The sequence below is a fragment of the Chionomys nivalis genome, chromosome 7, assembly GCF_950005125.1.
Source record: "Chionomys nivalis chromosome 7, mChiNiv1.1, whole genome shotgun sequence".
Lineage (NCBI taxonomy): Eukaryota > Metazoa > Chordata > Mammalia > Rodentia > Cricetidae > Chionomys > Chionomys nivalis.
Genome location: NC_080092.1, coordinates 819853 through 845694, shown reverse-complemented (window position 1 = coordinate 845694; position 25842 = coordinate 819853). Strand labels below are relative to the sequence as shown.

At 40.8% G+C, this 25842-nt stretch overlaps 2 protein-coding genes across 3 annotated transcripts in view; both read right to left on the bottom strand.

Annotated features, from left to right (window-relative positions):
- The window catches only part of Pdxdc1 (pyridoxal dependent decarboxylase domain containing 1), a 59112-nt gene that overhangs the window by 29512 nt on the left and 3758 nt on the right, over positions 1 to 25842 (bottom strand). The window contains exons 2-8 of one of the 2 annotated variants that reach the window (XM_057774124.1): positions 14758 to 14831; positions 14209 to 14271; positions 10019 to 10099; positions 7844 to 7990; positions 6325 to 6514; positions 3318 to 3386; positions 93 to 171 (exon numbers count right to left, since the gene is read on the bottom strand). In XM_057774124.1, the coding sequence (XP_057630107.1) occupies positions 93 to 171; positions 3318 to 3386; positions 6325 to 6514; positions 7844 to 7990; positions 10019 to 10099; positions 14209 to 14271; positions 14758 to 14831 (703 nt within the window). Of the gene's footprint in view, positions 1 to 92; positions 172 to 3317; positions 3387 to 6324; positions 6515 to 7843; positions 7991 to 10018; positions 10100 to 14208; positions 14275 to 14757; positions 14832 to 25842 lie in introns of both variants that reach the window. The other variant, XM_057774123.1, reaches the window with a different exon arrangement.
- LOC130877167 (E3 ubiquitin-protein ligase RBX1-like) lies at positions 13403 to 13891 on the bottom strand. Its single transcript, XM_057774134.1, has one exon. It carries the CDS (start codon positions 13876 to 13878, stop codon positions 13531 to 13533), a length of 348 nt encoding a protein of 115 aa, XP_057630117.1. The 5' UTR covers positions 13879 to 13891; the 3' UTR covers positions 13403 to 13530.

The window sequence follows — 25842 nt, the reverse complement described above, 5'->3', positions numbered from 1 at the left end:
GAGACTTCATCTTGATAAACCACTACAAACAAGACCCTGTCTCTTCAGCCAAGCACTCAGTGCCCTTGTACATACTAGGGTATGATACCTACCAGCACTTGCAACAAGCAGCAAGGGCAGTCTTCCTCTTTCTATGTCATCTTTGATGAGTTTCTCAAGAAAGGCAATGTCCTAGGACCAACAAACAAACCACAGAAATGTGAGCCAATCAGTATATAAAGTATACACTGAAAAATTAAGACTTTGTGTGTATGTGGTGTGTATACATGCACATGCATGTATGGATGGATGGATACTAGAGCACATTTGTGTATGGAGGCCAAAGGTCCACCTCAGCACCGTTCCTCAAGAGCAGTTCAGCTTGTTCTGAGACAGGGTCTCTCACTGATCTCTCACAGCAAGGCCCAGGGATTAACCTGTAGTGATATTTTGTTTGTATTTTAACAAATAAAGCTTGCCTGAAAGTGCAGAACTAAGCCACTAGAGTCCAGGGAGTGGTGGCACACACCTTTAACCCCAGGACTCAGGAGACAGAGGCAAAAGGATCACTGTGAGTTCAAGGTCACACTGGGCTATGCAAGATTGAACCTGTCCAAAAGAGAAACAGAGCTCTCACAAAGGTGATCCCAGCAGTTGGGAATCACACACCTTTAATACCAGCACTAGGGAGGTGGAGACAGGAGCGGTGTGGCTGGGAAGAGAGAGGAATTTAAAGTGGGAGGAGACAGAAGCTCAGATGCAGTTTGAGGTTTGGTGGAGTCAGATGAGTCTGGAGATACAGTCTGAGGACAGGACTGCCCTTTTTGTTTGAACTCTCTACTGGCCAACTGCACTGCTTCTCTGATCTCTCAGCTTTCACCCCCTAATATCTGAATTTGTGCTGCATCAATCTGACTCCACCTCCCCAGCAATAGGATTGATTACAAGCATGAACCACTATACCTGGCCTGAATTCTGGTTGTTTTGAGACAGTGTCTCACTATATGACTCTAGCTGGCCTGAAACTTGCTATGTAAACCAGGTTGGCTTTGAACTAATAGAGATCTACCTGCTCTGCTGCTCAAGGGCTGGGATTAAGAGTGAGAGGACTAAAGACATGTGCCAACACACTCAGCTAAATTCCCTATTTTTAAAACCCATAACTACAATATTAGTGAATTTTTTCCATGTGAGTTCTGGGGATTGAACTCAGGTTTTCATGTCTTCTCAGGAAGCACTTTACCAATTAATCCATTTGCCCACACACCCAGCAAGCTCAGGCGACCCAGGCTGGCCTTGAAGTTCTCATTCTGTTCCATCTCATCACGTGTGCAGCATGTTTGGTTTTATGTGATACTATGGCTCGATCCCAGGACTCTAGGCATGTTGGGAAGAACTCCACCTAAGCTAATGCCCAGTAAAAAATTATGAATACTAAAAGCACAGATGACTCAAAATAAATAACTCAAATAAGATATTTTTTCATGTTAGGATAACTATTTACTCTTGCATTTCAGCCTTAAAACATTAAAATATATTCAGTCTTATTAACATATATAAGAAAAGTATTTTAAAACCTCTGTATGCTATCAGGACAAAATGCATATTAGAAGAACTCAAAAAACATTATAGTTTTCTTGTGATTTACAGAAATGAGAGTTCTGAACTCTTTTTATTTTATTTGAGGCAGGATACAGCCCTGCTGATCTGGAACTTGCTATGTGGAAATTCACTTGCTGGGATTAAAGGTATGTGCCACCACCCCTCGCCTGAATTCCTTTGTTTAAAAGACTACTCCTAGAATATTAATAAATGTTCACCTGAATGACATTTACAACCTTTCCAAGAAGAGACCTTAACCTTTCTTTGATATCATCGAGTGATTTATTTTCTCCTATTATTAATATTAAAGATTCCAAAGTATTCTTCCTATAGAAATTTCATAGTATTCAAAATTTTTTGTTGTTGATTTTGGGGCTTTTTTTTTTTTTTTTTTTTTTGAGACAGGGTTTTTCTTTTCTTTCTTTTTTTTTTTTTTTTTTTTTTTGGTTTTTCGAGACAAGGTTTCTCTGTGGTTTTGGAGCCTGTCCTGGAACTAGCTCTTGTAGACCAGGCTGGTCTCGAACTCACAGAGATCCGCCTACCTCTGCCTCGCAAGTGCTGGGATTAAAGGCGTGCACCACCACCACCCAGCGAGACAGGGTTTTTCTATATAGCTTTGATGTCTGCCCTGGGAGTAGCTCTTGTAGACCAGGCTGGCTTTGAACTCACAGAGATCTGCCTGCCTCTGCATCCCGAGTACTGGGATTAAAAGGCGTGTGCCACCACCGCCCAGCATATTCAAATTTTTATTAACAAATTTTGCTTTCCATAATCATAGACAACAAAATAAATTTTTCTTATAGACTAATTAGAAAAATTAAAAGAGATTAAAGGGCCGGGCAATGGTGGCATATGCCTTTAATCACAGCATTTGGGAGGCAGAGGCAGGCAGATCACCGTGAGTTCGAGGCCAGCCTGGTCTACAAGAGTTAGTTCCAGGATAGGCTCCAAAAACTATAGAGAAATCCTGTCTCAAAAAAACAAAACAAAAAAACAAAGAGAGAGAGAGAGAGAGAGAGAGAGAGATTGATTAAAGGTAAAAGCTGTATATATGCAAGACCAATACTCCTAGTTTTAAACATTTGCTTTTAAAGAAAATACTCTCTCATTCCCACAGAAACAGACAAGAAAACTATTTTGAAAATTGAAATGAAGAATCTCGGAGTTTATCCCTTTTCTTCTGTCTTCAGTATCAAGATGTTTATCTTACATGGGTAAAAAATGACCACAACTCAACCCTAAGATTACATTGAAGGACTTCATTTCAAAATCTGTCTATTCACATTGCAGGAAGATCATAATTCTGAAGTCAGCCTGGGCTTCCCAGGAAGATCTTAACAAATCAAAAAATGAAAGAAGTTATGCCCACTCAAATCCAGATAGTAGTGATGACTGGCTAGACCTCTGAGCATCAACAAAAATGTCTCGTGCTTGCTTAGATGAATGATGGTGAAAGGCTGGAGAGAGCACATTCTCAGCACACAAGGGGCTCAAATACCAAACAACCTCCCTCCCATCACCCCAAGAGAAGCAGGTGATGAAGTAATACACAACTCCTTTAGAGCTACACAGGCCAGCCTTCGTTCAAATACCAAGTGTACAGTGCACCATAATGGGTGCACTAACAACTAACAGGTTAGTAATTATCTGGAGGCCAGCAAACAGAACCTCAGAAAGAAATGGTTTTCAAAATCTAATTCTATTATTACCATAGAAACCCCAAACCAAGTACTCACCATCTGATGCTGAGATCCAAACATAGTGTTACAGGGCACACGACACAAGCAGGGCAGGGGTAAGCCAAGCTGCAAGAAGAAACACACTGTTTACTTATGATGGCGAGAGATTGAACAACAAAGACAGGCCAAAATTATTCTTTAAAAACAGAATCTCAGTGAGGCATAACAGAGTATGTCTGTTATCTTATTTCTGAGGCTGGAGATCACATGTGTGAAGTCAGCTTGGGCTACACAATTAGTTAGACCCTACCTTTAAAATTTAAAAGAAAATCCTGGGTGGTAGTGGCGCACGCCTTTAATCCCAGCACTTGGGAGACAGAGGCAGGCAAATCTCTGTGAGTTTTGAGGCCATCCTGTGATATGGGATTCCCCTCTGTATGCTGTGAATATCAATGGTTAATAAAGAAACTGTCTTGGGCCTGGCACAGGGAATGGGGGTGGAGGGACTAAACTGAATGCTGGGAGAAAGAAGGAGGAGTCAGGGAGAAGCCATGGAGCTGTTGCTGGAGACAGACATGCTGAAACTTTCCTGGTAGTCCATGACCTCATAGTGATGCACAGATTAATGGAGATGGGTTAAATTAAAATGTAAAAGGTAGCCAATAAGAAGCTAGAGCTAATGGGCCAAGCAGTGATTTAATTAATACAGTTTCTGTGTGGTTATTTCCAGAGTCTGGGCAGCTGGGAAACAAACAAGTCAAACAAGTGGCCTCCCCACAACAAGCCTGGTCCACAGAGCAAGTTCCAGGACAGGCTAGTACAATTTTTCTTCTTTTAATTTTTTGATTGATGGGGGCATATATTCTCTCCTTTTCCTTGCTGAGGCAGCATTTCTTTTCTGGTTTGTGTCCTGCTACTTCCTCCAGGTTAATTAGCCTGTGAGCCTCTGGACAATTCTCCTGTCTCCAGATACCATCTCACCATGGTAATTCTGGGATTACATAAGTATGCCAGTGTATCAGGCTTGCTTATATGAGCTCTAATGAACAAACCACCCTGCTAGCCCACAATGCTGCACTGTTTGTATAACAACAACAACAACAAAAAAAAAAAACATATAAATAATCTTTTTTTCAACTTGACACAAACAGCAGCTGGAAAAATGCATCTACATGTTTGAAATGTTTAAAAAATAGAGGGGTTTGAGAGATGGCTCAGTGGTTACAAATACTTGCTGAGGATATGAGTTTGGTTCCCAGCACCCACATCAGGTGGCTTACGACCACCTGGACTCAGCTCCAGACCTCCACAGACACCAGTATACATGTGATACACACTTACAGATATACACACATACATAAAAACATCTTTTTAAAAAAGTTTAAAAGGTTGTGTAGTAGTGGTGCATACCTTCAATCCCAGCACTTGGAAGGTAGAAGTAGGTGGATCTCTGTGTGTTCAAGACCAGTCTGGTCTACAAACTGAATTCTAGGACAGTTAGGACTGTTATACAGAAAAACCCTGTCTCAACACCCACACCCACACCCAAAAGAAGAAGAAGGAGAAGAAGAAGGAGGAAGTAAGAAGGAGGGGGAGGAGGAGGGGGAGGAGGGAGAAAGAGGAGGAAAAAAAGGAAGAGGAGGAAGAGGAGGAGAAGGAGGAGGAGGAGGAGGAGGAGGAGGAGGAGGAAGAAGAAGAAGAAGAAGAAGAAGAAGAAGAAGAAGAAGAAGAAGAAGAAGAAGAAGAAGAAGAAGAAGAAGAAGAAGAAGAAGAAGAAGAAGAAGAAAAGAAACCCAAACAAACAAAAACGGTCTAAAAAAATAAAGCATTGCTGGGCAGTGGTGGGGCACGCCTTTAATCCCAGCACGCAGGAGGCAGAGGCAGGTGGATCTCTGTGAGTCCAAGGCCAGCCTGGTCTATAAGAGCTAGCTCCAGGACAGGCTCCAAAGCCACAGAGAAACCCTGTCTTGAAAAACCAAAAATAACATAAAGCATTGGGGCTGCAGGTGTAGCTCATTGTGCACAGACCCTGCTGAGCATGTGTGAAGCCTTGGGTTTGAGCTCTAGCAGTACAAAGAAAAACAAGCCATAATGTGGGATTCCCTCTGTATGCTGTAAATGTGTTTTGTTACTACTAGTTAATAAAGAAGCTGCTTTGGGTCTATGGCAGCTCAGAATAGAGCAAGACAGGAATTCCAAGCAGAGATAGAGGGGGGAAAAAGGCAGAGTCAGAGAGAAACGATGTAGTTGCTGAGACAGACGCCAGAACCTTACCAGTAAACCACAAGCCTCCTGGCAACACAGAGAATAATAGAAACGGGTTAATTTAAGATGTAAGAGTAAGTTAATAAGAAGCCTAAGCTAATAGGTCAAGCAATGTTATTATTAATATAGTTTCTGTGTAATTATTTCGGGTCTGGGAGGCCGGGAAACAAACGAGCAGCCTCTGCCTACAAAGTCACATGACAAATTTGTTAAAATATCTATCTTTAGGGGATGGAGCGATGGGTCAGGTGTGAAGAGCACTTAGTGATCTGTGTTTGGTTACTGACAGTCATACTGAGATGTTCACAATCACCTGTAATACCAATTCTAGGGCATATGATGCCCTCTTTTGGTGTCTGTAGTAACCTGCATAAATGTAATGCAAATACAAATGTGTAGGCACACACACATACATACAAATAAAAATAAAATAGTATGCATTTATCTTTGGGACTGGGGAGATGGCTTAGAGGCAAAGCACTTGCTACACAAATGAAAGGACTACAGTTGGAATCCCCAGAAACTTATGTAAATGCCAGGTGGAGTCGTCATTCACTTGTAATTCTAGTTCTGGAAGGCACAGTCAGGGAATCTGCGGAGCAAGCTCTGGATTTGACTAAGAGACCCTAACTCAATGAATGAGAAAGAAGAATATTTGAGGCTGACTCCTTGACATCATCAACCCTGAGCCTCCATGAATACATATGTACCTACTCCACACAGACATATAAAAGTACGCACACATATACACATGAAGAAATGGGTTGTTAACAACAACCACCACCTGTTTTAATATTACCTGATTACAGAGGTATTGGCCCAGGCCAGGTCTAGCAGCAGCACTAAGATATATGACAGGCTTTTTGTTATATAACACGTCGAATCCATCTACTACAAAGTCTTCATAGCGAGAATGAATGGCAAGCCTACAGATCTTAGCAAGTCCTTCTCTCTCTTCCTCATGGAAGTAAGTGCATCCATTTTCATACCTATTAAGAGATCACATATGTTAATGTACTCTTTTTTAATTTTTAAAAAGGTTTTGTTTTTATGTGTGTTTGTCTGCATGTATGTATGTGCACCACATGTGTGTAGTGTCCAAAGAGGTCAGAAGAGTCATCGGATCCCCAGAACTGGAGTTACAGATGGTTGTGAAAAACCATATGGGTTTTTCTAGAAGAGCAGCCAGTGTTCTCTTCACTAGTCAGCCACCTCTCCAGCTGCATATTAATATACTCCTATTTCTAGTAGTATAAAATCATGAAAGCAATTCTTTCTTCATAGACACTACTCCTACACAAGGCAGAGGGGACACAGTGAGGAACCCCTTTCCCTTTCATTTTCATTATCTTGCTACTCACTGTAGTTGCAGGTTATAAAGGAGAGAAGCAAAGACCCAGCATCCACACCTAGCTCTGGAAACAAAATAGCAGAAATTATAGAAACAAAGACTAAAGTCCCCAGAAATAAGAGCCTGAAGATAATGGCTCTCGCTTGTTCCACGTGAAGGCTGGTGCCAAAGACTGATATGACAGGAATTTCAGCACTAAGACTGAAATAAAAGAAGCATTAACATGCTCACTTAATCCTCAAATGAAATAGCTATTTATGCTCTCACCATTTAATACAACACAAAACCTAGGCCAGGTGGTGGTGGCACAATGCCTTTAATCCCAGCACTCAGGAGGCAGAGGCAGGTGGATCTCTATGAGTTCTAGGCCAGCCTGGTCTGCAAGAGCTAGTTCCAGGATAGGCTCCAAAGCTATAGAGAAACCTTGTCTTGAAAAACCAAAAAAAGAAGAAGGCAAAACCTAGGTATGGAGAGGTTAAGCAAAGAGTCAAATCCATATGAAGCACCATGGAAACACTGCTCACAATCCATGTCTGATTCTGACTCATCCTTATCAGGAATTAAAAACTTGTAAGGCTGACTGGAGAGCACCCGCATGGCAGCTCATAACTATCTGGAACTCTGTTTCAGGGGATTTGATGTCCTGTTTTGGCCTCCTTGGACACTGTACATATGTGGTGCATATTCACACATGCAGTCAAAATACACATACATGTTAAAAAAAAAAAAGTAGAGCTAGGTGTTGTGGCAACTGGGAGGAAGAGGTAGGCAGATCTCCGGGAGTTTGAAGCAGACTGGTCTACACAGCAGGTTTCAGGACAGCCAGGCACATAGATATCCCGGCACAAACAAACAAGTAAACCCAAAATTAAACAAACAAACACATCTCCCTCATAATGCCTTTCCCAGTAAATAAATGAATCCTTAAAAAACAACTGCAACAAAATCTAGCTCATAACACCTTTACCTGAAAATCCGGCGTAGCCATAAGGTAGTGTCTGAAAGTATCCTGGTTGTAAGTTTTCTCAGCTTCTCTTTGTCCAGAGTTGAAATATAAGCACCCAGACTATGACCCAACAAAGCCATGTGACCTTGTTCGCCAATATTCTGGATTCTGTTAATCAAAATCATTGGAGTATTAATAACTGATTATCACCAAAGCATAGAAAAGGAAATAAAATTTAAACAGTATTTCACAGAAATTTGGTAGACTTTCAATTCACTTCATGTCCTATAGAGAAATTCAGGAAAAAAAATGTGTATGATGTGATGAAAATTTGGAAAGAAAAATACTTTGAAAATTGATTTCTGAAAGATAAATATCCTTCTCTTTACTGACAATGCAAACCGTTCTTAAATTCTGTTAAAATATAGTTAAATATCAGCCTTAAGAGCTATGGAGGAGGGTGGGAAGATGGCTCAGAAGTTTAAGAGCAGTAGCTGCTCTTGCACAGGACCTGAGTTCTGTCTCCAGCACTCTATCCAAAGGGATTCAACACACTCCTCTAGTCTCTAAAGGCATCAGGCACATATACAGGCAGGCAAAACATCCATACACCAAAAATAATGATGATGGTGAGCCGCAGAGGAAGACACTACAGCTCAGTGTGGGGTGCTGGCCACACATATGTAGCATACACTCACACAGACACATATACATAATTTTTTTAAGTCTTAAAAAAGTCTGCTTTTTTTTAAAACAACTTTTATAAAAGGTTCTGAGGCTTGAACTTGAGACCTTGCCCATGCGAAGCAAGTGTTCTACCACTGAGCTACAAATAAGTATCAAATACGTCTTAAAACATACAAAAAGACATAATCTAGTTCTTAAGAAAAATATGCTGAAATACCTAACCTTATATTTCTCACTCACTTATCAAAGACCCTTAAGTCTGTTAGCACCATTGCAGCAATCACACACTGCTGGTCAGCCTCTGGACTGGCTTATCTCCTAGGAGCACTGGGCTTTATGAAATTAAAAATGCACACATGCATTATCTGACCCGCATCCCAAAACACATGGCCAATGCAAGAAATGACATATGCTTAAAGTTATGGCTGCACTGTTTTTATCAGTAAAACAGGAACACGAGGCAAAATTCCATTTATAAATTTCTATTTATCTATTCAAAGTAAAATAAAATTGCTCTTAGCAAAGTAAAGCCCCTTGTATGATATGTGATGAACCAAGTCCTAAGAGAAAAAACAATCGGACACTTAGGTAGTATTTAAGTACTGGATGGGGTGTGGTTGTATACACAAACACATAAAATACCTGTGGAAGAAAAATAAACTGGTCATCGTCTATAGCCACAAAAGAGAACCACGTAGAAAAACCTGTGTATGTGTTTCAGTACTGGGAATTGAACTCAGGGCACATACATGCTACCATAGAAAACTATTTTTGTATACCCTTTCTTATCTTCTCAGTTGTATTCTGCTATGTTTTTGGTCTTGCTATGCAGCCCTACAGTGGCTTCAAACTTGTGACCCCCTTGCTTTTGCCTCCAGAATGCTAGGATTACAGGTGTATACCACCATGCCTAGTTTATCTTCTGCCTTTTAAACTATTACTGATAGCACACACACACACACAAAAAAAAAAAAAAAATTGAAGAAGGCTAATCAATTTAACTGTAGTAATTCTTAGCAGGTTAAAGAAGAAATGGAAAAAGCACATGGAAGTGCCATGTCTTTCTAGTACCTAACATCATAAAAATGTCAGGCTCTACTCTTTGTGTTGTTGTTGTTTGTTTTGTTTTTGTTTTTCGAGACAGGGTTTCTCTGTAGCTTTGGAGCCTGTCCTGGCACTCGCTCTATAGACCAGGCTGGCCTTGAACTCAGAGAGATGAGTGCTGGGATTGAAGGCATGCACCATCACCAACCAGGCTCAATATAACTCTTAGTGAAATTAGTACTCAATGAAATTTCTTTCTTGAGCCACTCATGAGAACAGAATCAAGAACAGATTTTTTTTTTCCTCAGACAGTGTTTCTCTGTGTAGCCCTGGCTTTCCTGTAACTTGCTCTGTAGCCCAGGCTGGCCTCTAACTCAGAGATTCGCTTGCCACGCTTCCCAAGTGCCACCACCACTTAGCTAAGAACAAACTTTCAAAGATAAACTGCCAACGCTCCAGCATTACCGGGTGCTCTGGGGCTCCTCATCTTCATCTCCGTGCATCAGATTCTGAACTAACTGGAGGATGCTTACCATATCTTGTCCACTGCAGAACAAAAAAAAAGACTTAGGTGGGTGAAAAGAACACATATGCATGCCCCTCCCCTCCATCTCCCAGCCATTTCCCTCATTCAAACTAACTTGAAGCTGGTTTTTTGTTTTTTCCTTTTTAAACATTTGGTAGCTAGCTACAAGACAAAGAATGTTAAGAGCAGTTTATACATTTTTAACAACACTTAAATATTATAACTTTACCTATTCTTTGACCAAATTATAAGTTTTATTTTTGAAAATATTTCCAGTCTTGCTCTAGCTATATTTCTATAATGGATCATTTCATTCTTGAAAAGCAGAGACTATTTAATAAGTATAAGAGCCAGTCTTTGTAAGCAGGGTGGTGGTGGCTCACACCTTTAATCCCAGCACTTGGGATTCAGAGGCAGGTGGTTCTCTGTGAGTTCAAGGACAGCCTCCCTAAAAGAGCTAGTTCAAGGTCAGGCTCCAAAGCTACAGAGAAACCCTGTCTAGGAAAAAATGGGAAAAAGAGCCAGTCTTTGTAAAATACTAGAAGGCGGTAACACAAACAAGAATTCTCTATTGACAAGACTCTGGAGTCTGGTCCATTTGAACCAACAACCTTAAACATATAATCATTTATTTCCAACTCTTATCCAAGTTGGAAAATTTGAGGTCTGCTTAGAGTCTGAATAGAGTATAATAGAGTCTAATAGACAAGACATGCTCATTATATGAGATGGAAACAGGATAAAAATGTCAATAACTACAACAGTATGAAATGGCAGGCAATTTATGGTATATAAAATGTAAAAATATTAATAAGAATAGTACTGATAAAAATTTTCTCCTAAAAAAAAAAAAAAGCACCAGCTTTGGAGGTATATATAGTGGGGATGGTAAAGAGCTTGCCTAGCATGTATGAACTCTAGGTTCAATCCCAAAGACCACAAAAATAGTAGCAAAAAGTAAAAGAAGCGCCATCAAAACATGCTCTAAACTCATCTCACCCAAGGTGCTAACCTGAAATGCTCTGATCCTTTAACACTGCAGAGGTGGGGGGAGGGTGGGGAAGCTGAGGCTCACTTGGTTGCTATCCGTGGGACCTTGAGTAGGAGGTCCAAAGTGGCTGAGCCCGAGAGTTATAGAATGGAGAGAGATAATCAGACAGTGCCCGTAAAGCACTTACTAGCTTCAAATACTAGACTCCTGACCACTGTTACAGTGTTTTTAATATGCTGCCAGTCTGAGAATTCCAGATGTTCTTGGGAGATATAGAGAAATTTTTGAGTAATTAGGAAAATAAACAAGTCCTTGTCCCTTCACACCTGGGATAGGAGATGGGACCTACTTCCTATTGAGTGGTAAAAGCATTACAGGACTTCAAATCATCAGGATTCATGCTACAAGCAGGAACAACTGAAAACATGACATCTGGGAGTGTTGGGCATGATATTTGCTGTATAGTGTGATAACTTCCTCAATGCTTTCTTTTGTAATCTTGTACAATTTATATTCAGGTCAAAGAACAGTTCAAGGGAGTTGTACTGTTGACCTAAGTGCAGTTTCCTGGTTATAAAAGAAAAATGGTTTGTTTCAAGGAAGCTGGGCTGGGATTTTAATTGCAGATCATCTGCTAGTATCCTGTGAAAATGACGGCCAGGTATTTCTTTTTCACAAGTAGTTCAAACCACAAGGAGTTGATAAATTTGCTTTAGCTGCAAACAAATTAATCACTCCAGCAATGATTAAAGCTGAAAATTTCCTTTCATTTACTATAGTATGTGTTTTTCATTTTTGTTTTGTTTTTGAGACAAAGGTGTCTTATGTAGCCCTGGCTGTACTGGAACTCCGTACGTAGACAAGTCTGGCCTTGAACTCAGAGATCTGCCTGCCTCTGTCTTCTGGGATTAAAGGCATACACCACTGCCTGGCTCATTTACTAGTATATAAAAATCATAAACTGTACCAAATTAAAATATCTCCCACAATATAATTCAGTCTACAAGAAAGATTACAGGTTTCAAGAATGAACTAGTTTGCTATCCCAGTTATAGCTATGAATTCATGAATTTTTTTATTAACATAAACATTTTTATTAACGTTGAAAACAAAAACAAATGACAGTATTGTTCCACACTTTTGCAGTCTTTTCTGACAACAGGAGACAGGTAGAGCCTCAAATCTGCTTCATCTGACCATGCGTGACTTTACGCTTTCACTTGGCGTTGCACTGAAGGCAAACCGCCCAGGAGGATTTCAAGAACCATTAGCTGCTAAATACTACGGCACCAAAACAGTTTCTCAGTAGACGTCAGCCATTGACTTAGCATCAGGATGGCAACTCCTTTCAAGGCATGTTTGAAGGAAACTTGAGCTCTTGTTAATTCAGTTTGAACATCTTTTTTTCTTTCCGAGACGGGTTTTCTCTGTGTAGCTCTGGAGCCTGTCTGGAGCTCACTCTGTAGACCAGGCTGGCCTTGAACTTGTGCCACCACTGCTCGGCTGAACATTCTTTTACTTATGGTCTGTCAGTAACTGAACCCAGGGCCTGGGCAAACATGCCTACTACATGTGCCAGCATACAAACTGCAATGTCTGTTTTGGAAATAAGGTCTCTTGGACTCCAGGGTTCCTTTTCTCCTGAATCCCAGTACCAGGGTTTACAGGCATATACTCAAGTGCCTGGGATTACAGGCATAAACTCATGGGATTACAATCTGTCCAGACAATGTTTAACAAGTTTAAAACCACTCTTTTTTTCTTTTTGGTTTTTTTCGAGACAGGGTTTCTCTGTAGCTTTGGTGCCCGTCCCGGAACTAGCTCTTGTAGACCAGGCTGGCCTTGAACTCCCAGAGATCTGCCTGCCTCTGCCTCCCGAGTGCTGGGTTAAAACCACTCTTAAAAAAGTTTTTTTCTAAACTAGAGAATGCAACATGCCATACACAATCAGCACTGACCTGCAGTGTTTCAGAGTTCACCAAACCCATTTCCTCAATCCTAGGCCCCTTAGGAGAGGGCCTGAGCAGACCTGGCTGTCCAAGGCAGCCGAGGAGCAGGCTAGGACTGAGCTGAGTCCCTACATCCTTCTTCATTCAGCGGCCTGGTGCCATCTCAGAAGAAAAACAAGTGACCCACAGTTCCAGACTTTAACAGGTTCCTCGTGACCTTGTGATGATGCACCTGCAGGACACCTCTGTTCTGATGAACAGTGCACTTTCTGAGGTTGTATCTGGCACCGAAGAGGCCCCTTCTCAAGGTCATTCTTTCCACATACATAAGACAGCAACCATTCTTGAACTTAACGACTTTATTTGACGCAAAATACAATATGGCTGTGGGAACAGCAAACACCGAAGACAAAAGAAATAAAAAAAACCATAGTTCTATCTAATTTATAATTAACAGGAAGGTAAGTCGCTACACGAGTAACACATGGGTAAGTTTTAGGGAGCGTCTTTTCTAGTGCCCATACTTTTGGAATTCCCACTCTCTGTCGTCCAATGGACACACCTGCCTCGTTTTGAGCCATCGAGAGATGCAGTGGAAATGAAAAGCATGATTACAGACTCCCCACGCAACAGTACACTCTTCAGAAGTAGCAGACGCCTGGTTGGCCTGACATTCAGTGCAAAGATCCATAATGTGGTTCCTGCAGATGGCACAGTTATCAACTACAATATCCCAGGCCCAGAGGGCTACCACATTCCACTTTTTCACTTCAAAGCGCTTCTTGCCCGCGCCGCTGTTGGTGCCGCTGGGGGTATCCACATCCATCGCTGCCGCCATTTTGAAAACACACTGTCTCATGAATGGTTTTTGACCATGGGATATAGTTCTGAAAGGGGAGCCAGGTATGGTGGGATATGCCCATAATCTAGTACTCAGAAGGTTGAGACCAGAAGACTGTCACCAATTGAAGGCAAGGCAATGACCAAAAACAATTCTGAGGGAGAATGAAGCTAGTAAGCTCACTATCATCACCAACTAGCCAGTTTCCTAATGTCCTACTGAGTAACTACTTAAACTATCTTGGTACTCATTCAAAGTAAACTTGTAAGAAAATAACAGTAAAGTAAAATTTTGGTTTAAGAAAAACGTATATCCTAACTAAAGGTATTGATCCTCATTGCCACCTACCTGCCTTGGAGTGGCCCTGGAATGTCCTCTGATACTGGCTTCTTTCCATTTTCCTCTTCTAATCTTCTGGTTTAAAGGAAAGAAAGAGTTGACTGTATGTTTAACCAATCAAGTTTCTAACATAAGAGCATGTGAACATGTGACTTTACCTAAAACATTCAGAGACTGATGAAGATTTTAAACACATTCACTCCATCTCCCTAGAACCCAGAGATACTTGAGAGTTCCAGGAAAAGAGCATGAAACAACCACTTCCACAACGACTTGGCCAGTTGATCCTCATGCGACAACATCTATGCTGAGAAGTAGTGTTTAAATATTAAAATTAATACACTCCATAAACAAAACTCTAAAGTGGCAGAACTGAGAGGTCCTTCCTAAAATTCCAAAATCCTTTCATTGCAAAGCACCTTCTACCCAGTATCTGTACCTTTAAAGTCAACAGAATCTGACATCCTAGATATGGAGATGGTTATAACAGGAAGAAACTAGAACCACCAGATTCAAAACCGGCAGGACACACTCAACCAGCGTGGCCTTCATGCTCACCTCTGACTGTTCTCCAGCATCCGCATCACCTCCTTCAAGTTTTTTCCCATTTCAGCTAATGTAGGGTCTGCTATCTAAGAAATAAACCAAAAAGGCAAAATTTTAACATTCCTTTATTATTACTTTTTATTTATTCTAAAAAAAAAATCTTTTTCTGTAGCTTAGGCTATCCTAGAACTCACGGCAATTCTCCTTCCTCAGTGTTGGAATTACCACATGAGCTACCACATCTAACTTGGTTACATAATTCATTCAGAAAAATCAAATGCAAGTGCACTTCCCTTGGATTTGTTTGTTTGTTTGGTTTGTTTTGTTTTTCAAGATGGGAGTTTTTCTGTGTAACAGCCCTAGCTGTCCGGGAACTAGCTCTTGTAGACCAGCCTGGCCTTGAACTCACAAAGATCTGCCTGCCTCCTGTTAACTCCTGTTATCGCAACACTCTGGCTTCCTAAACAAGACCTGAAGAAGTACAACAGCGCTACACACGCTAAATCTTATAGGGTCCCACCCACATACAGGCAACTAAGAAATCCTGAGAGCATAAGAAATAGTCCTCCCCGGGATGTGCCCCTAATGGTTATCTACTACCAAGTGGTCAACTCTGAAATCACAAACATACAAATTACACTAAACAGTCTGAGCAGGTTGTATAGGGGAAACGATGCAAATATATTTCAACTTACAAGTAATAAATAATAACATGGAAAGCAAGAAATCACAGGAAACCAAGAAAAGGGAGATGCTATCTTTCCTTTGACTTCAACAATGATTCTTGTTGTGTTCTAAATAATTACATTACAACCATATTGCAGATAAGGGGCCATAATTTCCAGGGGGAATGGAGAAAGGAACATGGGAGGAAAGGTAAGGGGAGAAAATGATGAAATTATATTCTAATTTTTAAAAAAGATTAGTTAAAAAGGATATAATCACCATCTGAAGAATATCAACACCCATTATAAGCTAGAATTAGAATTTCCCCCTCTTGTGAGTTCAGCTCTTGTAATCTTATGTAGACCAGGGATAGGGATAGGAATTTCAAACTTCAGGGCCAAAAAACTGGAACTCAAGTTGGGCAGTGGTGACACACGCCTTTGATCCCAACAAGAGGAGGCAGAGGCAAGTTTGTGAGTTCAAGGCCAGCCTGGTCCACAGAGCAAGTTCCAGAACAGCCAAAGCTACACAGAGAAACCTTGTCTCGAAAAACAAACAACCTCCCGCCCCCAAAAGAACCTCAAACCAAACAAACAAAAACCCTGGAACTCAAAACCAGTGTCCCTTGTTTCCTCCCTTCTCCTCCCCTCCCCTCACCCTACCCTGACTGCTTGAGAAGATGGTTTCTTTATACATTACTCAGACTGGCATCACAACTTTCAGTCCTACCTCAGTCCCGCACAGTACCTGGAAACAGGCATGCACCACCATATTCAACTTCACTTCGTGTATATCACTACTAAGTCTGTGATTTGTTCCTGCAGCCACAGGAAACTAATCTGCCCATAAGCCAGAAGATGATGATTCTGTCTAGAAAAAGCTAGCCTAAGTGGTGGTCTTTAGAACATGGAAGTGGAAAGAGGGGGCATCTGTTCCTGTCTATTCCTTTTAGATGGTAATACCATGTGTGTACATTTAACTCTCTCCAAAGAGAAATGAAACAAAAGTATTTTTAGTTCTTAAAAAATTAAATTTATTTTAATTATGCCTCATTTACGGCAATTAAAATTTTTAATTAAAATACAATTACATAACTTTGCCACTTCCTCCAACCCCGATATGCCCCCACTTCTCCCTAACCCCCCAAATTGAAGTCCTTTTTTTAACTTATTGTTACACAAATATATATATGTATATATATATTCGAATAAACATATAAATTTAACTTGCTGAGTTCAAGATTTATATATTTAATTTTTCTTTTTCTTCTTTTTTTGGTTTTTCAAGACAGGGTTTCTCTGTAGCTTTGGAACCTGTCCTGAAACTCGATCTGTAGACCAGGCTGGCCTCGAACTCACAGAGATCCGCCCGCTTCTGCCTCCCTAGTGCTGGGATTAAAGGCGTGCGCCACCACTGCCTGGTGCCAAGATTTATTTTATTATTTAGTTATGTGTGAATGGACACATTATGTGTGGCCAGGGTCCAGAATAAGGAATTAAATCTCCCAGAGCTGGAGTTAAAGGTAGTTGTGAGCCACTTGATGTAGGTGCTGGGAACTGAATTTAGGTTCTCTCTATATCTCTCCAGCCCTAAGCTATTGATTCCTATCTAATTAAAATGCATAAGGGTCTCTGAGATGGCTCAGCAGTTAAAAGAACTTTCTACCAAGGCGGATGACCTAAGTTTGATCTCTAGCACCCATATAATGAAGGAAAAAACTGACCCAAGTTGTCTTCTGAGCTATACACACACAGTAATTAACAATAAAAACTCCACACATCTCTCTTCTTAATCTCCACAGTAGTTTTAGGGATTAAAGTCTTGCAGTCTCAACTGCTATACAGTATGAGTTGTTCTGTATTCACAGAAACTCCTTTGTCAATGCAGTCCTTGAAGGACTTGCATTTCTCCTCATACGGCTTCTGTACCTGCAGCCTTCCACAGCAAGTCTGCAATGTTGTCTATCACATTTAGTAGTCCTACGTTACCTCGTCAAATCTATCACGTTCTATTCAATTTACCAATATCAGAATCATAAAATGTTAAATTTTAGATAAGACCTTAGGAGTCTAGTTCACAGTTCTTGTAAGCCTTACAACAAATGGGAAGGAGGCTAGATAATATGTGCAATGCCAGAACCAGGAAAGCTTTGACAGGACGATCACCTTGAGTTTGAGGATAGCTTGAACTATAAATGAGACACTGTCTTAAACAAACCAGAGATGACTCACGAGATAAGACACTTGCATGGCAAATATGAAAATGTGCATTCAAATGTCAAGTTTGAATTCCTAGAACCCATATAAAGTCATACATAGCTGTGAAGCTATAATACCCCTGTTTCTATAGCAAGCTGGTACATAGAAAAAGGAGAATACCCAGAAGTTTGCAGGCCAGCTAGCCGACCATATCATCTCAAAGTGGGCAGAGAAGACTGTCCTCTGCCCCCACATGCACACACCTGTACTCACAAGCTGTCCTCTGCCCCCACATGCACACACCTGTACTCACAAGCTGTCCTCTGCCCCCACATGCACACACCTGTACTCACAAGCTGTCCTCTGCCCCCACATGCACACACCTGTACTCACAAGCTGTCCTCTGCCCCCACATGTACACACCCGTACTCACAAGCTGTCCTCTGCCCCCACATGCACAATGAATGTATGAACATGTATCTCTATCTCACTCACACTGACACAGACACACACATAAAATCAACCATCAGTCAGGCAGTGGTGGCACACGCCTTTAATCCTAGCACTTGGGAGGCAGAGTCAGGCCGACCTCTGTGAGTTCACGGCCAGCCTGGTCTACAAGCTACTGAGAAACTCTGTCTTGGCAAAAACAAAAAAACCAAACAACAACAACAAAAATCAACCATCAATCTCCCAAGAACAACTCTGGTAAGAGCCACATAAAATTGAGGCTTTTAGTGCCTTCTAGTACCTATTAGGTAGATCAGGTTTGGTTTACACAAAGGATGTTAAATCAAGTTTCATTCATAAAATTGTCATTAAAAGTAAAAAAGTATATTATGGAAATATCTGATTCTAGCTTAACAATTTAGAGGTGAAGAAATTAAGTCTTGGAAATGTGATTTGCTGAAGACATGTGTTAGAGACCTGGGTTCCTTATTCCCTTTTCTGGCCTCTATTATACAAGAAGGTTCTAAGCTTCTAAGAAGGTTTACAAAGTAATCTTGTTTCCATATCTGCTTAATTTTTCTCTCTCTTTTTCCTTCTTTTTCTTTCTTGAAACAGGAACTAATTATATAGCTGTGGCTGGACTGGAATTCACTACAGAGACCAGGCAGGGCTCAAACTCAGAGATCTATTTCCTTCTACCGCTGAGTGTTTGGGATTAAGCCATGCCAGGTTATCTGTTTTTGATGACTAAATATAATTTAAAAATATTTTCAAACAGATGTTTTAAATAAAATCCAAAACTTAAATATAACTATGAAATAGGCTAGATTTAAAAAGGTTTCAGTGATCTGATTATTAGCAGGAAGTGGAAGCGATAATAGTCAAGAGAATTTAACTCCGAAGTCTCCCAGTCTTGTTCTTCATCGCCCTCTCTTGTAGCTCAATGGAAAGATAACCAGTTTACTTGATAATTCACACCTTCATGCTCCAAACACTTGCCTGATTTGAATGCCTTACCACCTTTAAAGGCAAGATTTCTTTAAAAAACAAAAATAAAAAATGATTTATATTTGTGTGCACACACATCTGTGCATGTGTGGGTGGGTCCCCATAGAGGCCAGAGGAGTGTGGCACACATGTCTTCCTCTTTTGTCCCCTAGAGCTAGAGTTATGGGCAGTGTGAGTTGCCAGATAGGGTTCTGGAAAACAGACTCTGGTCCTTGAGAGCATTAAGTGTTCTTAACCAATGAATCATCTCATCGCCCCACTCCCACAACTCAAGATTTCTATGAAACTTTCACATCCCCTCTAAAGACAGCCTCTTTTTTTGAGATTGGGGTGGTCACTCTATACATCCCAGGCTAGTCTAAAGCCTTTTATGTAAGTCAGGTTGGACTTCTGAAAGTCTGGACTCACTGACAAAAACAACAAAAGATAGAATTTATGTGGATAATGGGACAGAACTTTTGAAACTGGGGCCATTCTCACATTCAGCTGCTAGTCTTCCCGATTCCTGACATCCTTCACTGAGAACCATTTCATAGATGCTCTTTCCAGTACAGATATGAACTCCCTAGCCACATTATGAGCTGCCTAAAAGCAGGGATGCAGATTTCTGCTACTTCCTGTTTCCTTCATTCTATCAAGACTTAAGGTCAGATGCCTTTCAGCACTGACATCAGCCTCCTTTCTCTCTATAAAGTGCAACATAATATTTTTTTTCCTCTAGCATTGGAACCAATCTTTTTAGTTAACAGTTAACGAAAAGCCATAATCAGTGAGGTAGATCAGCAGGTAAAGGTACTTGTCACCAAGTGTGACAGCCTGAATTCAAGCTCAGGGATCCACATGGTGGAAAAGAATTATCAACGCTAAGTCCTCCTCTGACCTCACACGTGCACCATGAGGATCATGAACTTTGGTGTGTGTATGCACATTGGTATCTATGTGCAAGAGTGTACAAGAAGCTACAAGTCAATACAAAGTGTCTTCCACTTTTATCTTTTGAGTAAGGGTCTCTCCGATGAACCTAGAGCCCATCAACAGGCTAGAATGACTAGCTGACTAGACTGTCTGGTCAGCAAGCTCTGGAGATCTGCCTGTCTGTTCCCACAGTGCTATAATTAGGATAAGTGTGGCCACATCTGGTTGTTTTTTTTTTTGTTTGTTTGTTTGTTTTTTGTTTTTTTTTTTTTATGTAGGTGCCAGGGAAACACAAGTCCTTACATTTACAGGCACTTTACTGACTTAGGCATCTCCCTGAACTTTAGGCTGTGACCCTGAACTTCTAATCTTCTACCTACCAAGTGCTAGGGTCACAGTCATGTGATACCATGTTCGACTTATATATTTACTGAGTCCCTTAAAACTATGCCCGAAGAAATTTCTATCAAGAGCAGCCACTATTTCCTTATTCATGTTTCATATGTTGTTTCTGACATGTTGCTGGCTGTTTAAAAGCAAAACAAGAAGCATACACAAGTCCACATGAATAAAGAACTAAATTCAAACCAAGCATGGTGGCAAATAATCCCTTGCGAGACAGAAAAGGATCAAGTGTTCAAACCCAACCCAGTTTACATATGGAGTTTCAAATCAGCCTGGTCTATATGAAACCTCCAACTCAAAACACACAGAAAAATAATGCAATTGAGTTGTGGTTGTGGTTCATGTCTGTAATCCCAATACTCAAGAGGCTGAGGCAGAATTCAACTGTTATGAGTTCAAGCCCATGGACTGATCCCCAGCACTGCAGAAATTGAGAGAAGCAGCACATAGTTATGATCTCAGCACTTGGTGTAAAGGCAGTAGGAGAAAGAGTTTAAAGCCACCCTTGGCTACACAATGACTTTGAGGTCAGCCTGAGATACATCAGATTCTGTCTAAAAAAACAAAGACAAATAGCCCAGAAACTGCGCAAAGATGCCTATTTTAGTACATAGGAGGGGACATATGATGCAAGGGGGAAATGAAATTGGACTATTTCATGATATTAAGGAGAAAACAGTATTTTCTACAGCCCACTCTTAGGAAAAAGGTTATAATTTAATTTTGCTTTAACACTAAGCATAGGGGCTGCCACAGAATAAATAGGATGATCCTTAATAATCATGGGGCATTATGCTAATTAACCACCTTATACATATTTCCCATATAACTAAAGTTTACTTTTAATGATCATTTTGGGGTATCTCTCTCTCTCCATAGCCTGTCTGTCCTGGAACTTACTCTGCAGATCAAAATGACCTCAAACTCAGAGATCCTGCTGCCCCTACCTCCTGAGTGCTAGGATTAAAGGCATGCGCCACGCCTAACTCATGATCATCTTTTTAATTCATATTTTTACTCAGACACTCTCCATTCAGGGAAATTTCCCATTCTGCAATGTTACAACTAGATGAAAAAAAAATTATAGTACTGGAACAAGTCTCTGTAGCTAAGAACAAACAAAATATAGTTGGAGGAATGGATCATCAGGTAAAGACATTTGCCAAGCCTGTGGCAAGTGACCCAACAGGGGCACTTTAAGAGTATTAATAATTAAACCAGGACAAAAGGTGTAGACTGGGATGGTCCTAGGCAAACCAGGATGTAGTCACTCTACCTGTAGCTAAATGTTTACTTCAGATCTTAAACCTTTTTCCTTCTAGCAAAGGTAGGGAAATTTATGTGGTGGTGGTGGTGGTTTATGAGGAAAATGAAGGCAGCACACCTGTAGTGTAGGTGTCAGCAGGTTCTCACAAATTCTACAAAAGATTTACTTTCCTGTCTTCATCTTTCTTTATTTAAACTCTAGAGAAGGGCCTGTGAGATGGTTCAGTAGATAAGTGTTTGCCACAAGATGATGTTAGCCTGAGGTCTGAGTTCCATCCCCAGAGCCCATGGAAAGGTGGAAGGACAGAATCAACTCCACAAAATCGTCCTCTGACCTCCATATGCACACTGTGTGTGGCATGAGTGTTCACCTATGCATATTACACAAATAATTTAAAAATAAATAAACCCGAGAAAAATAATTTGTTTAAACACCTGAGATCTACATGCAACATGAATGTGGAAAGAAGGGGCCCTGTGAGTGAGGGGCAGGGAGCACAGGGGAGGATAAGTGGGTAAGGGGAAAAAGTTAGAACAAAGTATAATGATAAATATATATATATATATATATATATATATATATATATATGAAAATGTCACAATGAAACCAAGTGCTGTTTATGATTGATTTCAAGTTTTTATTTATATGTATGTGTGTGCCTGCGTGTCTGTATGTGTACCTTGTGAGTGCAGGTGCCCATGGAAGTCAGAAGAAGGTGTTGGAACCTCTTCGAAATAGGAGTTATAGGCAGCCGAGAGCTGACATGTGGGTGCTGGAAATGGAATCCATGTTCTCTGCAAGAACAGCAAGTGCTCTTAATTAACTGTTGAACCATTTCTTCAGCCTCTGGGTACGCTTACTTTTAAAAAGTAAAATAAGAAGCCAGGGACTTAGAAGGCTGATGCAGGAAGATTAGGAGGAGTTCAAGGCCAATCTCTGCTGAGCTTTATGAAACTTTGCCTCAATAACAAACAGGATTCTCGAGATGGCTGAATGGTAAAGGTGCCTGCTGCATGCTGGATGGCCCGAGTTTGAGCCTCAGAACCCACACTGTGGAAACTGAGGTCAAGTCTCACAAGCCGTTCTCAGACCTGCCCAGGCATGCCAAGCAATCCTCACTAGAAATTTTAAAAAATGAAAAGACATCTCTTTCTCTGTCTGAGTGTGTCTGTGAGGGCATGAAAACATACTATAATTATTCACCCATAAAACATCAAAACCTCCCATTTCAAAGGGCTATACAGTTGTTGACAAGATGTAACTATTAGTGTCTAACCTCGCAAAGAGCATAAAACAAAAGAGTGACAAAAATCTGTGCGGCTAAAGAGACAACAATATTAAACACATGAGACATGAAAGGCATCAGTGGTGGTTTGAATGACATGCCCCCATAGTCTAGGGCATTTGACTATTTGGTGCCCAGCTGAAAGACCTACTGGGGATTTCATTAGGTGAACTCTTTGCTGGAGGAAGCATGTGCTGGGGACAAGATCTGAGACTTTGAAGTCTCCTGCCATCCCTATTTGTTTGTGGTCCAAGATGTGGACTCACTTTCCAGCTCCAGCTGCTCTGACTGCAGCTGCCGTTATGGGTCCCAACCTTCTGGGACTATAAACCCAAAGGAAACCTGGTCATGGTGTTTTATCACAGCAACAGAAAAGTAACTAATAGAGCATCCAAATCACCATGGAGATACACGGAAATTGAGAAATCCAAGTCTAAATTAAAACACACACACACACACACACCCTCACCCCCCAGGAAGCAGATTCTAAAATCCATCACTTAGACATTATGTCATGAATACTACCTTCCAAATAGTGCACCATGAAAAAGATACCACACAGCAGGAAAGCTTTATTTCTAAGTTCTTGTTCCTCTATAATCAATCATACCGGCACACCTGCACCTAATCTCTCTCACACATCACACACACAGTAATAATAATAATAATAACAATAATAATAATAATAATCCCACACAAAAACAATTTTAAAAAATACCCCAAATACCCTCTTCTTCAAAACTCCTGACTGGCCATCAATTTCATTTCTTTTTCATTTTTATACTACTTTTTACTCCTCCTTCTTACACAATGACTTATTTAAACATGTACACCTAGTAACCTATTCTGGTGTTCATTCTTCTAACACCAGCAAATGGGAGGCTGAAAAAAACTAAGTTTGAAGCCCACCTGGACTATATTGCAAGATCTTATCTCAAAAATAAAGCAAAACGAAGTAAAGATGTTGTCCTTTCTACCTACAGGGACCACATCTTTTTTTTTAAACAGATTTATTTATTTTTATGTATATAGGTGTTTTATCTGTATATATGACTTTATGCCTGAAGAAGAGGGCATCAGATCCCTCTACAGACGGTTGTGAGCCACCATGTGGTTGCTGGGAATTGAACTCAGGTCCTTCAGAAGAGCAGCCAGTGCTCTTAACCACTGGGCCATCTCTCCAGCCCCCAGGGACCACATCTTATTCATCTCTTGTCTCCAGTACTCAGCACTGGATTCTGACCTTTAACTAATAAGAACGTAGAGATCAAAACAGATTTGTGCTTTAAGTGAAAACACACAACATTCAACCTAGGCTACAATGTAATTCATAATTCTAACATAACTTCAGGACTGGGAGTAGGAGGAGAGCACCAAAAGCTTTGCCACCAACACCTCCGCCATCCAAGGCCACACATGATTCTTTGTGTGTGACAGATCCTATATAGCTAGGGCAGTCCTGAAACTCACTCTGTAGACCAGGCCAGCCTCAAGTTCACAGAGATCCACCTCCCTCTGCCATCTGAGTGCTGGGGTTAAAGGCGTGCACCACCATGCCCAGTCAAGACATACAATTTTAGGAGCAGAACTCTAAAATAGCAAATCCCATCCCTTTCCTCTGATACCCAGCAATGAGCAATCATTTATTCCCATAACTCCCAGGCACCTATATGCAAAATCCTCACTTTGAATGAGAGCTCAAATGTCAGCCCATCATTGTCTACAAAGAAGTCACTCTACATTATGTGAAAGAGTGGGCTCTGTCACAGTACACACAGAAACCAATCATTTTTAAAACTGCCTCACTGGAATTCTTTTCTCATGCTTTAAAAAAAAAAAATGTAAGTGGCTAAGAGCACTGGTTGCTCTTCCAAAGGATCTGGGTTCAATTCCCAGCACCCACATGGCAGCTCACACCTGTCTGTAACTCCAGTTCTAGGGTTTCTGACAGCCTCACACAGACATGCATGCAGGCAAAACTCTAATGAACATACAATCTTTTTTAATTTTTGAAGATTTATTTTTATTTATGTGTATATGTGTGAGGCTGCATAAATTTAAGAATACCACACGCATATAGGTACCTTTGAAAGCCAGAGGGTGTCAGTCAGATCCCCTGGAACTGAAGTTACAGGCATTGTGAGCCACATTACATGAGTGCTGGGAGCCAAATCCACATCTTCAAAAAGGCAGTAGTCACTCTTAGACCACTATGACCACTTCTCTCCAGCCCTTCTCTCGTGCAGACATAAAAGTTCTGGCCACCCTTACCAACAGCGATCAGGAGGGTCTATTCGCACTGCTCTTGTTCCTCTTTATACACTTTTAACAGTAAGATAATAACTTTTCTTTTTCCAAAATCAGACTCAAACAAGAAATATTTAGTTTAGGATAAGGACAAGAACAGAAAATAAGGGCCAGTGACACAGCTCAGACAGAGTACTACCTAGTACCCACTAGTCCCCGGGACTACACAAAGCTGGGTGTGATGGCACAAGTTTGTAACCCCAGCACTCAGGAGGTGAAGACAGATTATGAGTTCAGGGTAATCCTTGGCTACATGGTTTCCTGTCTCAAAGACAAACAAAACACACAAATGACAGTGGTCTTAGGTAAAAAAAAAAAAAACAGAGATAAGTAGCTCTATCAAGTTAATTAAACTACCCAGTTCTACTGCATTGGTAGTTGAAATGGTCTAGCCTGTGCTGCCAGGGATAGTGGTCAAAGCCAGAGGTGGCTGTAAAGCACTAAGCATATGGTTAGCATGTGGTTAATGCACTAAGGAAATTGTTAATTCTGCTTGACTTCAGGATATCTAGATTTAAGCTGGCAAGTGCAACTAGTGGCTTCCTAACTGAACGGTAGCTCTGGGTTGTCAGCTAAGGATTCCCAACCAGAGGCAA

Bases quoted from the DNA above. Each gene is read 5' to 3' on its own strand.
- LOC130877167 (XM_057774134.1), bottom strand. From the start codon at position 13,878: ATGAGACAGTGTGTTTTCAAAATGGCGGCAGCGATGGATGTGGATACC.